General features: G+C 38.6%; 1 protein-coding gene across 3 annotated transcripts in view; it reads right to left on the reverse strand.

Moving 5' to 3' along the window:
• Positions 1–16,811, reverse strand: part of rnpepl1 (arginyl aminopeptidase like 1) — a 74,668-nt gene that overhangs the window by 26,054 nt on the left and 31,803 nt on the right. For 2 of the 3 annotated variants that reach the window (XM_072572416.1, XM_072572415.1), the window contains exons 3-4: positions 4,976–5,127; positions 23–139 (exon numbers count right to left, since the gene is read on the reverse strand). In XM_072572416.1, coding sequence (XP_072428517.1) covers positions 23–139; positions 4,976–5,127 — 269 coding nt within the window. The remainder of the gene's footprint in view (positions 1–22; positions 140–4,975; positions 5,128–16,811) is intronic. The other variant, XM_072572413.1, reaches the window with a different exon arrangement.

Below are 16,811 nucleotides of genomic sequence, written 5' to 3' on the forward strand. Positions count from 1 at the left end.
TTTGAGTGTTTTCCTTTATTACCTTTCCCACATGTATGGCCCAAACAGATTCTCTGCAGCACTTAGCCACCGTTCCACAGTGCCATTCAGTTTTGCGGTTGCAATTTTTAATAAACAAGGTTCAGCCCAAACTCTGCTTCTGTACAAGTATATAAAAAAGTAAATAATTAGAAAATAAAGCCCAAGGACACATTTAATGAAGGAACAGGCATTCTGAATAGAGAGATATTGGGAACGAGGAGCTTAAACCAATGTTCAAACATAAATTAAAGCATTACTGGAGAATGACATTAATCAAGACCCGAATCTTGAACGACACAGAAGGGCCAGAGTCTGGGGGAAAAGTGGGAGGGGTGGCTCTGTTAAATAATAACTGTCTTAAACAACAGAGAGAAATGACTTAAGTTCAAGAAAGCAAGATACAGAAACAATTAGGTAGAAATCAGAAATGATAAAGCCAAGAGGTCACTGATGGGAATGGTGCACAGGCACCTAACAGTAATCACACTGCAGGGTGGAGCATAAAGGAAAAAATGATGAAAACCTGTCAGAAAGGCATGGCAACATACATGCAAGATTCTAATCTACATATCAACTCGAAATGTCAGAGGAGCAAAGGTAGCCTAAACGAGGAGTTCGTAGAATGTTTTCAGGATAGTTTCTTATATTTTGGATCAGAGTATAGGGTAGGCTTTGTTAAAGCTGGTATCATGCAACACAACAGGATTAACTCATGATCTTAAAGGGAAGGAGCTCTTTGGGAGTAGCAGTCATGATATATGATTATATTTTACATTCAATTGAGGGAGAGAAGAGTTAAGCCTGAGACTACTTAATAAAAATTAAATGAAGTCTAGATTAGTGTGGTGCTGGAAAAGCATAGCAGGTCAGGCAGCATCCGAGGAGCAGGATGCTGCCTGACCTGCTGTGCTTTTCCAGCACCACTCTACTCTAGACACTGATTTCCAGTATCTGCAGTCCTCACTTTTGCCTAAAAATGAAAGCATTTAAGAGGACATGAAAGCAAAGCTAGCTAAAGTCCACTAGCAAAGTAGGTTAAAGAATAGGTCAAATAGTGATGCAATGAAAGCGATTCATTCAAAGTGAATATTTCAGAATATAGAAAGTAGATTCTTTCCAAAGAATAATAAAAATTCTAAGGGACAAACCCACCATCAGTGGTTATCATGAAATGTGAAAGAAAGTAACAAACATAGCAGAAAAACACAATTGTATAAAGACTGTTAGCAGGTCAGAAGATTGAATAGAATATGAAAAGCAGAAAACCACCGATGAAATTAATAAGAGGAAAGTCAAAGTACGTGACAAAACTAGCTAGAAATATGTAAACAGATAACTAAGAGTTTTAATAACTATTTTAAAAATAAATGAATTAAAAAATAATCTATTGGTCCTTTAGAAAATGGGACTAGAAAATTAATTATGGAAAATAAGGAAATGGCAGATGAATTAAAGAAACATTTTGCACCAACCTTCACTATGAAGAATACAAGTAACATCCCAGTAGCATTGCTAAATTTGGAAATGAAAGGTGGAGGGAAATTCAGGAAAATTACAATAAACAGAGAAATAGTGTTGAGTTAATTGTTTCCGACCTATGCTGAGATAGTTGAAGCATTGACTTTTATTTTCCAAAATTTTTCATTCAGGGATGGTTGCACTTTACTGGAAGATAGCAAACGTAATTTCTTTATTTAAAGAGGGAGGGGGACAGGAGGCAGGAAACTATAAGCCAATTATCTTAACATCTGCTATCAGAAAATGTTATTTATAATAGGGCATTTAGAAACACTTAAAGTAATCAGATGGTGTTCACATGGTTTTGTGAAAGGGAAATCATATTTGATCATCAAATGGAGTTCTTTAAGAAGTTCAGATATGTGACACATAAAGAAGAATAACTGGATGTGTTGTACTTAGATTTAGATTCTCAGAATGATAAGGTGCCATTTCAAAGATTATTGCAAAAATTAAAACTCGTGGTGTAAGGAATATACTGGCAATGCTAAAAGATTATCAGGTTAACAGGAAGCAGAGAGTAGGCATAAATAGGTCTTTATCAAGGTGTAACAAGTGGTGCACTGCCAAGATTGGCTTTAGGACCTCAATTGTTTACTATTCATATGTACAACTTAGATGAAGGGACAGTAGATATGGTTGCCAAACTTGCTGAAGACTCAAGTACAGATAGGAGAATAATTTGTAAAGAGGACATAAAGAGTGAATAAAGGGACATAGATTACTTATTGGGCAAAGTGAGCAAGCAAGGATGCGACAAACAGACTAAACAGGAAAATGTAAAATTATCCATTTTGGCAGCAACAATCTCAATGATGAGCGTTTGAAGAATTTGGAGATGCAGGTGAATCTGACTGCTCTTGCACATTAATCACAGAAGGTCAGCAAACAGGTACATCAAGTAAGTAGGAAAGCAAATAGAATGTTATTTACCACAAGGGGAACTGAATACAAATGTAGGGAGGTAATGCTTCAGTTATACAGAACTCTAATAAGACTGCATCTATGTAGGTTGGTAGGAGTTCAGGGAATGTTTACCAGATTAATGCCTGGAATGAGTGCGTTTTCTTGTAAGGAAAGGGTGGGCAGGCCAAACTGCTATCCATTGGAGTTTGAAAGAATAAGAGATGACTTGATTAAAATATAGGAGATCCTTAGGGGTCTTAACAGAGTAGATGTGGAGAGGATGCTTCTTCTTATGGAAGATGGTAGAATTAAGAGTTACTGTTTAAAAATTAGGGCTCGCTCATTTAAAACAAAGATTAGATCAACTTTTTCCTCAGAGGGTCATGATTTTTTGAACTCTTCCTAAAAAGGTGGTTGGAGGCAGCATTCTTGAATTTTTTTTTAAAGGCAATGGTAAGTGGATTCTTGTTAAGCAAGGAGGTGAAAGGTTATCAAGGACAGGTCAGAGTGCGGATTTGAGTTTACAATCAGATCAGCCACGATCTTATCGAATGGCAGAGGAGGCTTGTGGGGCTGATACTTGTTCCATGTTCTAACATACATTTTAAATCCAGAGCTCTTTAGCAAATTTAAGACTCCATAAACTAACTACATTTTCTTTTTGGAGAAAGTGAGGACTGCAGATGCTGGAGATCTGAGTTGAGAGTGTGGTGTTGCAAAAACACAGGTCAGGCAGCATCCGAGAAGCAGGAGAATCGGCGTTTCAGGCATAAGCCCTTCATCATTTTCTTTTTGAAGGTTTCAATTTATGGTGGTGCAGTACTGCTGCAGCTCTGTCTGAATGGCTCAGTGAGAAGTAATTTTTCTTCGGTCAGAAATTCGTGCAGGCAATCTTTATTCCTGTATTTCTGCACAGTACCTAGACTGACACATCATTGCAAACTAAGGGAATTAGTATACATGTACTTTGCATTTGATTAGTGCACAGACTGGTCTTCCATCAGATTTACCTCATGCTACTCAAGAGATGTAAGCACTTTGGGAAACCTGTCAGGGGATCTGTTGGCATCCTGCACACAAACAAGGGCCTTCTTTATATTGTGGAATCTCTATTTGTTGGACTTTTAGCCTCATCACAAGGAACTGCAATAGTAAGTGGTCAGATAAGTGGCAAATTCAAATATACCATGTACTTGCAATTGAAGGTTATGGGAAAATGGAAATTGGTGGTCGGTGAGGTTGCAGTTTGGGCTCAGGATAGGCCTTGGTGGTTGCAGTCAGGGGTCAGAGTGGGAAGTAGGGGAATGGGGATGTCTCATGGAGGCTGTGGTCCAGAATGAGTGGAGATGGAAGGAAATGGTATTGGTTTCAGACAACAATGTGGAATTGATAATGTGACATCAAGAACAAGTTTCAGAGGAAACATCTGAGCACCAGAAATGATTAATGATCAGGATCACAGGAGAGTCAGGACATGACTGGATTTTGGGATCTTGGGACCAAGAATGCAGACGATCCTGCTAAATTCTGAATTAATTTCCAAATATTATGCAAAGTTTGGAGCTATTTTCACAAAGTCATCCAGCGTCAGCACCTTGGGTAAAAATCAATGTTGTAACAAAGATGCAAGGATAAAGGAACATGAGTGGAGTATTTAAACTTATTCCAACTTTCAATGAGATCACAGCTGATTTGCAATGTAACTCCTTTGCCTATATCCTCCTAATACCTTTGGTTAACAAAAATCCATCTGATACAGTTTAAAACTAAGTTATCGTGCATTAATTGTTGTTTGCAGAAGAAACTTCAACCTTTACTAAAAATTGAAAGAATCGCAGATGCTGTAAATCAGAAACAAAAACAAAAATTGCTAAAAAAGCTCAGCAGGTCTGGCAGTATCTGTGGAAAGAAATCAGAGTTAACATTTTGGCTCAACTGACCCTTCCTCAGTTCAGAGCTTTTCCAGCAATTTCTGTTTTTGTTTCAAACTTTTATTGCCCTTTACATGATGAAGCTTTGCATTTGTGCTTACCCAAAATGATGCACATCCAGTCAGAAGTATATTCATGTTTGCTGCTGAAAAAATGAGCACCACATGGCTCAATTTAAACTGCATTAATTGGCCAGAAGAATTATGTTGATCTATCCATACCAACAACTATGCATCTATAAGGAATTCTTCCAAAAGAAAAACTAGGCAAATTGTATTGATCAGCACTAACCCATTCTCCTACCACTGGCACACAGCCCAGAGCTTTTGTTTTTGATTTATCTGCTACAATAATTCTTCTTTATGGGAGATTTTATCAATTTGTTATTTCTATCCCTCAGGAAATTAAATAAAACAAGGGAAATTACTAGCTTAAAGCAATACATTGTGATTGGCAGCGTTGTCTCAATAAATCCAGCTGTTTCAGGTTTTGCATATTTTGCTCAGGAATAGAAATGGGTAAAGGGATTATATTTAGTTATACAGCATGATAATTAGGGTAGGATATTAAAGCTATTTTATTGTCACAGAAGTGCTTACCGTGGACCTATATCTGCAGAGATCAGATCTCCCGCTACAAGTGCTAACAGGTAAGCAGGAACCGGATACTCCATTTGGAATCTGTATATATTCTCTTGCTCATCAAATGTGCTCCGAGTTGCACTCATCAGCACTCTAATACCAGGTGGAACCTAAGAAACGAAACAGAATAAATGAACAAAAATATGGGTTTCAGACTCAACAGTATTTATGAAATTAAGGAGTCTAGGAAAGCAAAATACTAAGGCAATTTAATGGCATGCAGGTGAGCAATATGAAACACTTAGAAAACATAGCCAAGTAGTGTCTCTTAAATCAATGTTCTAAATTAGGGCAATATTACAAGAATAGAGCACACATTAAACTGTGTTGGTCATCAGAACATTCATAATAAAGGGCCACACTAACCAACTAAGAGCAACTTAGACATTATGAAGCAAAGAAATATTTGACACAGCAAATGAAAGGTCATTAAACTGGGGGAATGGTCAAATCACAAGAATCAAGAAAGCTGGCACATGCATACTCAGTTTGGAACATGAGATTCTATGGCAACAGATATTTTATCATGTTTTTGAGGTCTTGGTATATATGTCTATGCTGGCCTCATTACTGTACCCCCTCTCAACTCTAAATATGATGTTAACCCACAACAAATTTCACATTTTCAGCTATACACCCATCAGTTTTTACGTGCCAACTTTCAAAGCCCATAAGTAATATTTAAAAAAGAGCCTCATTTAAATAAACTGTGTACCATTTTGGACTAATTGTATTTTCTGCTTTTTGAAGGTCAGCTACTGGCTCAGTCTGTATTATAAACATGACTATTTTCAGTTGCTGGACTTTGCAGTCTCAATCTCTAACAGTTACACCTGGCATTAGAGTCAAAAAGTATGGCGCTGGAAAAGCACAGCAGTCAGGCAGCATCTGAGGAGCAAGAGATTCGACGTTTCAGGCATAAGCCCTTCATCAGCCTTGATGCTGCTTGGTAACTGCCTGACCTGCTCTGCTTTTGCAGTGCCACACCTTTTGACTCTGATCTCCAACATCTGCAGTCCTCACTTTCTCCTAGTTTAACCAGGCATATTGAGTTGTTGGTAAAATATAGCAGTATTCCATGAGTGAAAGGAAGATGATTCCTTTGACAATCAACAAGGAATGGATACAATTTCAGAAATGGCAGGATAGTTTCTGAACTTCCTGCCTAGATGTAAAATGGGTAAATAAAAACTAAAAATGCTGAGAATCGCTTGGTTCTGAAGAAGTGTCTTTCGACTCCTAATGTTGTTCTCTCCAGACTTATTAAACTTTTCCAAAATTTTCTGTTTTCATTTCAGACTTGTAGTATCCATGATATAGTTGGTTCTGCTATATCACATGTTTCTTCAACGCGAATTGGCTTTAATGCGATTGAAGAATTTATTTATTTGTAGAATGCAACTTTCCTTACCGTATTGGCTATAACACGATTAGTTTAAATGGCACAGCTATTACGCGATTTTCTTGTAACGTGAGAGTGTGCATGAACAGAATTATTGTGTTATATCAGAACCAACTGTATTTTATTTGAGTGTAAAACTGGGATTATGGTCAATTGCCTGTTAAACAAATCATCTGGATTTCAGATCCGATGCCTACCCCATTATTTGAGGGATTAATGTGGTCCAGCGCTTTGTTGGTTACAGCGCTCAAGTGCCAGCTACAAGTTGAAATTTCAGAACATAGATCATCCACTTCTTTGTACAAAACTGTATACATTCCCTGAATAATTTAGATGAAACTTTTTTGTAAAATAGCATAACTGTAATTCTAACTTGTGCAATAAGCCACGAAGCACAATCAAACTGAACTGTTAAAACATCTGTTCATTAATTTGTGTTCTGTCCACAGGTAGGCCCTTGGCTCATTGCCTTTTTGTGTTTCATGCTGAGCTCAGTGGTATTTTCTTGACAGTGATATTTGCAATTACCTTTCTTTGTCAGAGGCAAAACAGAAAGCAAGTCCCAAGTTTCCCTCAACTAGAACAGAAATCAAACCTGCACTGTTGGTATTAATGTGAATCATATACTAGCCATCTATTCAACTGAGTTAACCAGTACCTAAATAAAAAAATTCTAAAGTGAAATTACATAGCTTGTTCATTCAGTGGGAGCAGAACATTGGATTTGGTTGTCAAGAGGAAATGAAAATAATATGAGATTGACCTGTACAAAATCTTGAAAGCAAATTGGGAATCCAAACAGCCTATGACCTCCTTATAGATTCCCTGCAAGTGTGATTATTGGCATAATTTTCACCTTAATTTTCTTTAAATGAGCACATTTGTTTGAGTTGTAGCTTTAAAGAAAATGGATAAGGGTATTATAGTATTATTCCATAAAATATATGAGCATGTTGATCATTTATTGTATTTTTCTAAACAATATGGACTGAACAAAATATATTGAAGTACTATCAGAAAGTGCTTAACTCACTTTGATTCATTTCCAAAGAAGCATTAAGCTTAACTCAGCCTGTCAGGTTTTTATGAGACAGCAGAATATCTTTGGCCCAGAACAAAGAAAAAAAATTTGAAACTGCACTTTCTACTAACTCTTACTGTTCAGGTTAAAAAAAAATACCAGAATTAGGCCCATCTAGTTCTTGTGAAGCTTCCAAGTTTTGAATTTCAATTCCCATTAATTTTGCACTTCAAACATTTTCTTCTTTTATTTCAACAACAAATGACATTTAATTACTAATGCTTTCAAAAAATTTGGATGACACTAAAAACACTTCGGAGGCACAGAGGAGAATTCTAACTGAACTCACCAGCTAGTAACTAGATGGATCAAGTGACATTCTGGTTTAACACTGCTTCAGCTGGACTTTCCATTGAATTCAAAGGAAAATAATATTGCACAGGGAATAAAACTGGTATTCCATCTGACCTCTCTTTTTCAAGAGGCAAGCTAAATTCAAATTACCTCAGGAGTGACATTGGTAAGTATTGAGAATTTGTGCTGAAAGTAGAAATTGATAATCTCAATTTTTCTAAGAAAATTCACTCAAGCCTCGATGTTGGACAAACAACTGGTAGCACAACGGTAATTGGTAAGAGTGAGACCATTGAAAGTTAAGAGTTGAGTGTCATAACTGCACATGTGAAACCTGATTGTCTGCCTATTAAGAAAGCTACCAACATATGGTATTAATTTTGCTTTGCACAAATTAATGAGGAACAATGACATAACGTGCAAGTAGTCTTGGTGCTAGCAGTCAGCAAAGAAAAAATACATAAAGTTATATAATAATTGCTGAGAGAAGACAAATTTGATTGAAGCTTTTGTCTTGCATTAATCAGGATAGTTTGCAAGAAATGCGAAAGTAAAAGGAAACAACACATACTGAGGGAGAGGACTGTATTGATTAATTTGCAAGGAGACTCTAACTGGTTGAAGTGTTGCCATGAAGAATGACACAGAGTGAACTGCCAAGCAGTTTGATTTCTAAACTAGGCAACTTTAAATGTGCTGTTTTTTTCAGCAGTACACAAGCAATATATTTGCACATTCAAATTATTTTAGACAACATAAAAACTGCAAGAGGGATTTGCTGTGACACATCTGCAGACCGAAAAAAAGATCTGTTCTGGTCAACAGATTTGTTCTCCATCCATGATTGGCTGATGTATTTCAGCTTGCTACAATCTTGTAGGGATGAATAACTTTTAAAAAGATACTTAAACTTGCAGTTATTAGCTGAAAGGATGACTTGACAAGATTTCATGTTTTGAGACAAATAACTGCAACAAAAGATTAAAGCACTTTTGACTAAACATCATCTCTGCATGTAATTTACATGTTAATCCACAAAACACAATGAACAGAATTATTACACTTTTCTTAATTTTAGCATAAACTTCACAGGTATACATTACATGTACTTCAAGCAAACATCCAATTCTCCAAAGTCATATGAATCTTAGCTTCAGAGGGTTTCCTTCTATTCTTTTAAGTTTCTGAACCTGACAATTTCCAATTCAGAATTGGATTTCATAGTCACAGCAGCAATGGAGATCTTTCCTCGACAACAAGATGGCTGAACTTTTGTTTTAACTCTTTACAAATTTGGTGTTTTGAATCTGAACACGTGTTATCACCGACATTCCAGTGCAGTGAACCCATGAGAATCTTAACATCTAGACAATCTGGATGCCCTCGACCCAGCTGGCTTACAGCTCATTAGTTTTAAAGAATATCTTAGATATTCACTTCCATGGAAAAATGAATCATGTGGTTGTTACGTCCAGGTAAAAATATTGATTAGTAATTCGGCAGAACCCAACTTCTTTTTATCTTAGTACTCATGGTCTCTCCAATGTTGGCACACATCTGCTGCCATGGTCTCCAAATGTAAATATCTTGCCCCTTCTTTCCAGTAAAAATATCTGGGTCCCCTTTAAACTCTAACATTCAAACCAGGCAGGTCTGCTGTCAGGCAGACTGCAAAGATCTTCATTTTATCTAAAATGAAGATACAGTTCTCAAAGACAACAATCCTATAAACCTAATTATTGTAAAAGTTACTGTTTTACACAATTTGTTCTTAGTTTTACAAAATACTTCTAACTTATATCAAAGTTAAATACAAAATAAATGACGGATTGGAAACAGTTAAAATAGTTGGAGTCAGGAGGATGACTGTCAATCAGGCTGAAGAGCTGGAAATGTAAACTGAGAAAATACTTCTTGCAAAGTTAACAGAATATAAACATACATATTAAAACTCCAAGTATTAATAAACTAAAACAAAAACAGAATATTGCAAAAAATAAGATATGTGCAAGATTTATAATCATCTAAGTTTTGTTATTTCTCATCTGTTTGATTGTTTGTTGCAGCTCTTTCATCTATGGTGACTCAGCCACGGATTGTACCACTGGGCCCTGGGAGAAATACTGGAGGGTATCAGCAATCCCTGTGGATTCACTAAGTTGTTCACAATGTTCTTTCCAGTATTAACAGATGATATTGTCATCCTTGAGAAGATAAGCACAATCTTATGAATGAATGGGATTTTGTCCATTGGATCTCAGTCTCTATGTGATTCTATTGACTTCAAAATTTTTCAGATATTATGATCACCAACATATTGTTGGATTCTTGAGTATTCTCTTCCAACTTGTGTTTGGGCGTCAGCTGTTGTTAAATTGTTACCTTTTCCAGTTGTAACCTTCAGTTGTTCTGCCCTGCAATAAAGGCTGATTACTTTTGTTATTGGAGGTCATGTATTTCAGACCAGTTCATCAAGCCAGTCCTGAGTTGTCCCATGTCACAAGGGTTCAGAAAAGATTTACAAAGATGTTACCAGGGTTGGAGCATTTGAACTATAGGGAGAGGTTGAATAGACTGAGGCTGTTTTCCTTGGAGCGAGGGGGGCTTGGGCGGAAGGGGGGGGAACACCTAACAGAGGATAAAATCATGACGGGCATGGATAGGATAAATAGACAAAGCTTCTCCCCGGGGCAGGGGGGTGGGGGCCTGGAGTGGAGGGAGTCCAGAACTAGAGGATATAGGTTAAGGGTGACAGGGGTAAGATATAAAAGACACCTAAGAGGCAACTGTTTCACTCAGAGGGTGGTACGTCTACGGAATGAGCTGCCAGAGGAAGTGGTGGGGGTTGGTACAATTGCAACATTTTAAAGGCATCTGGATGGGTATATGAATAGGAAGGGTTTGGAGGGATATAGGCCGGGTGGTAGCAGGCGGAGCTAGAAGAGTTGGGATATCTGGTCGGCATGGACGTGTTAGACTGAAGGGTCTGTTTCCATGCTGTACATCTCTATGACTTCATCTAAAGAGGAATAAGTTCATTAGGTATAGTCAACACAGTTTTGCGAAGGGTAGATCATGCCTCACAAACCTTATTGAGTTCATTGAGATGGTGACCAATGAGGGAGATGAAGGTAAAGCGGTTGATGTGGTGAACATGGATTTCACGAAGGTGTTTGATAAGGTGCCCCATGGTAGGCTATTGCACAAGATACGGAGGCATGGGATTGAGGGTGATTTAGCGGTTTGGATCAGAAATTGGCTAGTTGAAAGAAGGTGGTGGTTGATGGAAATTTTCAACCTGGAGTTCAGTTACTAGTGGTGTCGTGCAAGGATCTGTTTTGGGGCCACTGTTGTTTGTCATTTGTAAAAATGACCTCGATGGGGGCATAGAAGGATGGGTTAGTAAATTTGCGGATAACATTAAGGTCAGTGGAGCTGTGGATAGTGCTGAAGGATGTTGTAGGTTACAGAGGGACACAGATAAGCTGCAGAGCTGGGCTGAGAACTGGCAAATGGAGTTTGATGCAGAAAAATGTGAGGTGATTCACTTTGGAAGGAACAACAGGAATAAAGAGTACTGGGCTAATGGTAAGATTCTTGGTAGTGTAGATGAGCAGAGAGATCTCTGTGTCCATATACGTAGATCCCTGAAAGTTGCCAACCAGGTTGGTGGATTGTTAAGAAGGCATACGGTGTGTTAGCTTTTATTGGTAGAGGGATTGAGTTTCAGAGCCACAAGGTCATGCTGCAGCTGTACAAAACACTGGTATGGCTGCACTTGAAGTACTGCATACAGGTCTGGACACTGCATTATAGGAAGAATGAGGAAGCTTTGGAAAGCGTGCAGACAAGATTTACTAGGATGTTGCGTGGTATGGAGGGAAGGTCTTATGATGAAAGGCTGAGGGACTTGAGGCTGTTTTCATTAGAGAGAAGGAGATTGAGAGGTGACTGATATGAGACATATAAGATAATAAGAAGGTTAGATAGGGTGGAAAGTGAGACTCTTTTCTTGGATGGTGATGGCTAGCATGAAGAGACATGGCTTTAAATTGAGGAGTGATAGATATAGGACAGATGCCAGAGGTAGTGTCTTTACTCAGAGAGTAGGAGGGGTGTGGAAGGCCTTGCCTGCAACAGTAGTAGACTCGCCAACTTTAATGGCATTTAAATGGTCATTGGATAAACATATGGATAGACTTCAGATTGTTGCGCCAACCTGTGGAACCATCGAGGATCAAAGGGCCTGTACTGTGCTGTAATGTTCTATGTCTATTTGTATATGTGGAGAGAACAGGCAGGTTAATTTTCATGTGTAAACTTTTGTTGGAACTAGGTAAAAATTTAAGATGAACAACATTTAACAAAAGATAAAGAGGTTAAAGGGAAGGGAAAACCACACATCTTAAGAGAAAATATATACATAATGACCTGTAAGAAAACAAAAGGAAAAAGAGACTAGTGTATACAAAGTCATTATTTTCCAGACCATGACTGACTTCACCCTTGGAAATCTATCCGATGCCCACGGCCTGTAATCTGGATGACAAATCACTGCAGCCTGCTCATATCCCAGCAAAGATATATGTCCTCCTTTCACAATCCATGGACTTCTATCTTCAAAAGATCTGGATAAGTTCCCAAAACTTTTTTTCAAAAAAGTACATGGGATCATTCACTATATAAATTGAGACGTGGAGAATAAACAAAAGGAATTTGTGCTAAATGTTTATAAATCATGTTCCAGTATCAGCTATAGTGCTAAAGACACCATACTTTAAGAAGGATATTAAGGCCATGAAGATAATGTAGAGAAGAACCAGAGATGATACTGGGGATGAAGAACCTCAAATCCATGGACACAGTAATAAAGCTAAAATCAAAGAAGACGTGGTTTAAATCATAGTTTATTTAGCTTTGCCTTGCTAAAGCTACTGTATTATTCACAAATTGTTAATTCTTTTGTTTAAGCTAACTTTGGTGACTGGTATTGATTATTTAAAAAGTCTGGTTAGAAACCAGACAATGGTCAATTTTGAGGACCATTAAATGTTTTAATTTTACTGTTTGACAAATGTAGGAATAAGGAGGTTGATTTGATATGGCTCTCTGTCTTCATATCATAACATAATAAATAGTAAGAAATCTGAGGAATGGGATATTTTTAGAATACTGTACAGGAGAACCAAGAAATTGAAACAGAAAGGAAAATTAGAATATTCATGCAATTAAGCAAAACAAAATTTGATTGTACAGGTTTCGACAGGTATGTAAAATGGAAATCTGGGCTAAGACAAATATGGGTCAATTACAAGCAGAATCAGAAGAATTTAGAGTACGGAAAAGGGAAATGACAGACAAGATCACAGAAGAAATGATTACTTTGTGTCTGTTTTCAGTGAGGAAGACACAAGAAATTCATTACAGAGCCAAGTGACGAGGAAGAACGAGGAGCTGAAGAAAATTTGTTTTTGTAACAAGGTTGTACTGGAGAAATCAATGGGCTGAAAGTTTACAAGTCCCCAGGACCTGACAGTTTATTTCCCAGTGTGTTGAAGGAGGTGGCTATAGAGATACTCAATGTATTGGTGACCATCTTTCAAAATTCCAATAGATTCTGGAAATGATTCCTGCAGCTTGAAGGATAGCAAATTTCAACCCACCATTTAAGAAGGGAGCAAGAGAGATAACAGGAAACTATGACCTATCAACCTTACATCAATAGTAGAGAAATGCTTAAATTGATCATTAAGGGTTGTGACAAACAAACACTAGAATAAAAATGATCTGGTTTTGAAATAAGCAGCATGGTTCTGTGAACCAAAAATACTGTTTGACAAACTTGTTGGGAGTTGTTTTGAGGATGTTACTAACAAAATTGATAAAGGCAATTTGATGATCGGAGTATTTTCAGAAGACTTTTGATAAGGTCCTGCACTGGAAGTTGGTTAGTAAAATTAATGCACACGGGATAAAGTAGGTAATGTACTGGTATGGATGAAGGATTAGCCAACAGACAGAAAACAGAGTAAGAATAAAGGAGGCATTCTTGCGTTAGCGGACTGTGGCTAATGGGATACCACAAAGATTGGTATTTGGGTCCAAGCTGTTCAGAACTTACATCAATGATTTGGATGTGGGGACCAAGAGTAATATTTCGAAATTTGTGAATACAACAAAGCTAAGCAGGAATGTGTGTTGTGAAGAAAAATGTAAAACAGGTTCAGTGAGTGATTTAGTGAGTGGGCAAGAACATGGCAGGTGGGATGTAGCCTGGAAAGTATGAGGTTATACATTTTGATAGGAGGAACAGATATGCAGAGTACTTCTTAAATGGTCAAGAGGTTGGAAAGTGTACATGTGTACCTCAGATTCCTTGTCAATTAGTCAGTGAAGGTTAACATGCAAGTACAACGCTATTATGTAGACAATAGAATGTTAGCCTTTACAACAAGAAGATTTGAGTGCAAGAGTCATGAAGTCTTGTTTCAATTGTATAGGTGCTTGATCAGATTGCACCAAAGGCTCAGCAGTTCAAATGGCATACCCCTGTTGCTGTGTAGGTCAAACCAAGTGAAGTGAGGATAATAGAATTCCTTCCCTAAAGGACATGAGTGAGCTAGATGAATTTTTTAAACTTTACAGTAATTGATGATAGTTTCAGTATTGTTAACCATGAAACTACCTTTCATTTCAGTTGTCTTGGCTGGGTGTGAACCCATGGCTCCAGAATGCCTGGGAATCTTGATTGCCTGTTCAGTGAGATTATCATCATTAAGAACCTTAATGATTCTACTACACTATAGGACACTAATGTAAACACCCTGGAGTCGTTCAGGGGGAGGTGGGCGCCGCAGGGAGTGGAGTGCATTATTTCTCCCTCCAACTCTATTTTGATTTAGTCCCTACCCTCCCCTTCACCTTTTTGATCACACAGCATTGCCCTTTGATGTGAAAGGCAGTGCTTGTCACTGGCCACTTGGGTGTTTTTCATATCTTCCTGGTGGTGGAAATTGAATAAAGATTCATGCACCTTGTGTTTCTCACTGTGTCTCACACCTGCACACATGCACACCATGGGTGCTGGGGAAAAATAAGCACTACCGCAGTTAGGCGGTAGTGTGGGGGTTAAATAAAAAAAAAGAAAAAATAAATAAAAAAATTTGATGTGAAGGGCACTGCTTGTCACTAAAAAAAAGAAAATATAAACACGGGACAAAGGCACTGTTTAAGAAAAAAAAATAGGACACTAATGTACAAAAATTAAACACATTCATTTGAGTAACTGTTATTTTTAATGTAGGCATTATTCAGAATTACTGACTGCTGAAGTAGAATGGATAGAAATTTTAATTAAACCTATTAAATGTTTATACATTACTATTATATGGTGTAATTTTGAAGTCTTTGTGAACTTGAATGTATGTCACTTTTTATTTCTTCATGATGTGAAGGTGCCAGTGTTAGACTGGGGTGGACAAAGTTAAAAATCCCACAACACCAGGTCATAGTCCAACAGGTTTATTTAGAAGTACATGCTCTCGGAGCGCTGTTCCTTTGTTAGCTAGTTAGTGGGGCAGGATCACAGAATACAGAATTTATATTAAAGATCAAAGTGTCATACAACTTAGGTGATGCATTGAACTAACCTAAATTGCTGTTAAGTCTTTAATCACTTAGTAAGTTGCAGTTCAGTTTCGATTCGTTAATATGTAAACCGCAGAACTTCTTTCATGTCACATTCCCAAGATAACTTAAGCTTTTTTTAAAAAAAAGGTGACGTCTCAGCTCAGACAATGCATTAAAGGTGTGAAGTTAGTCTATCTGTATTCCAACTTTGAGCCAGACCGTTCCTATTTCCAACATAGGAATTTATAAAATATGGACTAACTGCCTACAGATTATGTGCTTTTTGAACAAAATATCTGCAAATGCAAATTCATCCCACAGACTTATATGTGTGCATGTGGGGGGTGAGGGGGGGTGAAGAGAGAGAGTGAGAGAGACTGCGTGTGTGTGCGCGTGCGCATGCGCACATCTGAGCAGGGTCTGCGCAAGTGAGTGTGTGTGTGTGTGTGTGTGTTTACATCCAAGAGAGGGTGTGTTTACAGCATGTGCCAAGCAGAGGAGGCGACAGAACTACATCATTTACATGCACACAAAGAACAAGGAACTGCAGAAACTTGGCATCACCACCAGCAGTAGCCAAGCCTACCCCAGCATCAGAGTTGAAAACAGTACTACCACGTGGAAATCAATCGTCAACCTTGCCAGACCGCACCCTTCAACTGGAAGAGATTGAAGTTCTCAGCCGAGGGCTCGATTTCTGCCCCACCATCAAAATGGACCCCATTGGTATTGTGGCAGACACAGAGGATTTCTTCAGATGAATGAGACTCTGGGAATTCAATTTCCCCCCAAGGACCGTAATTTTCCCCCAGACGTAGTCGACGATGCCCTCCACCGCATCTCTTCCACTTCCCGCTCCTCCGCCCTTGAGCCCTGCCCCTCCAACCACCACCAGGACAGAACCCCACTGGTCCTCACCTACCACCCCACCAACCTCCATGTCCAACGTATCATCCGCCGTCATTTCCGCCACCTCCAAACGGACCCCACCACCAGGGACATATTTTCCTCCCCTCCCCTATCAGCGTTCCGAAAAGACCACTCCCTCAGTGACTCCCTCGTCAGGTCCACATCCCCCACCAACCCAACCTCCACTCCCGGCACCTTCCCCTGCAACCGCAAGAAATACAAAACTTGCGCCCACATTTCCCCCCTTACCTCCCTCCAAGGCCCCAAGGGACACTTCCATATCCGCCACAAATTCACCTGCACCTCCACACATCATCTATTGCATCCGCTGCACCCGATGTGGCCTCTTCTATATTGGGGAGACAGGCCACCTACTTGCGGAACGTTTCAGAGAACACCTCTGGGACACCCGGACCACCCCGTAGCCAATAACTTCAACTCCCCCTCCCACTCCACCAAATACATGCAGGTCCTTGGAC

The sequence above is a fragment of the Chiloscyllium punctatum genome, chromosome 6 (genome assembly GCF_047496795.1).
Source record: "Chiloscyllium punctatum isolate Juve2018m chromosome 6, sChiPun1.3, whole genome shotgun sequence".
In the NCBI taxonomy this organism is placed as follows: Eukaryota; Metazoa; Chordata; class Chondrichthyes; order Orectolobiformes; family Hemiscylliidae; genus Chiloscyllium; species Chiloscyllium punctatum.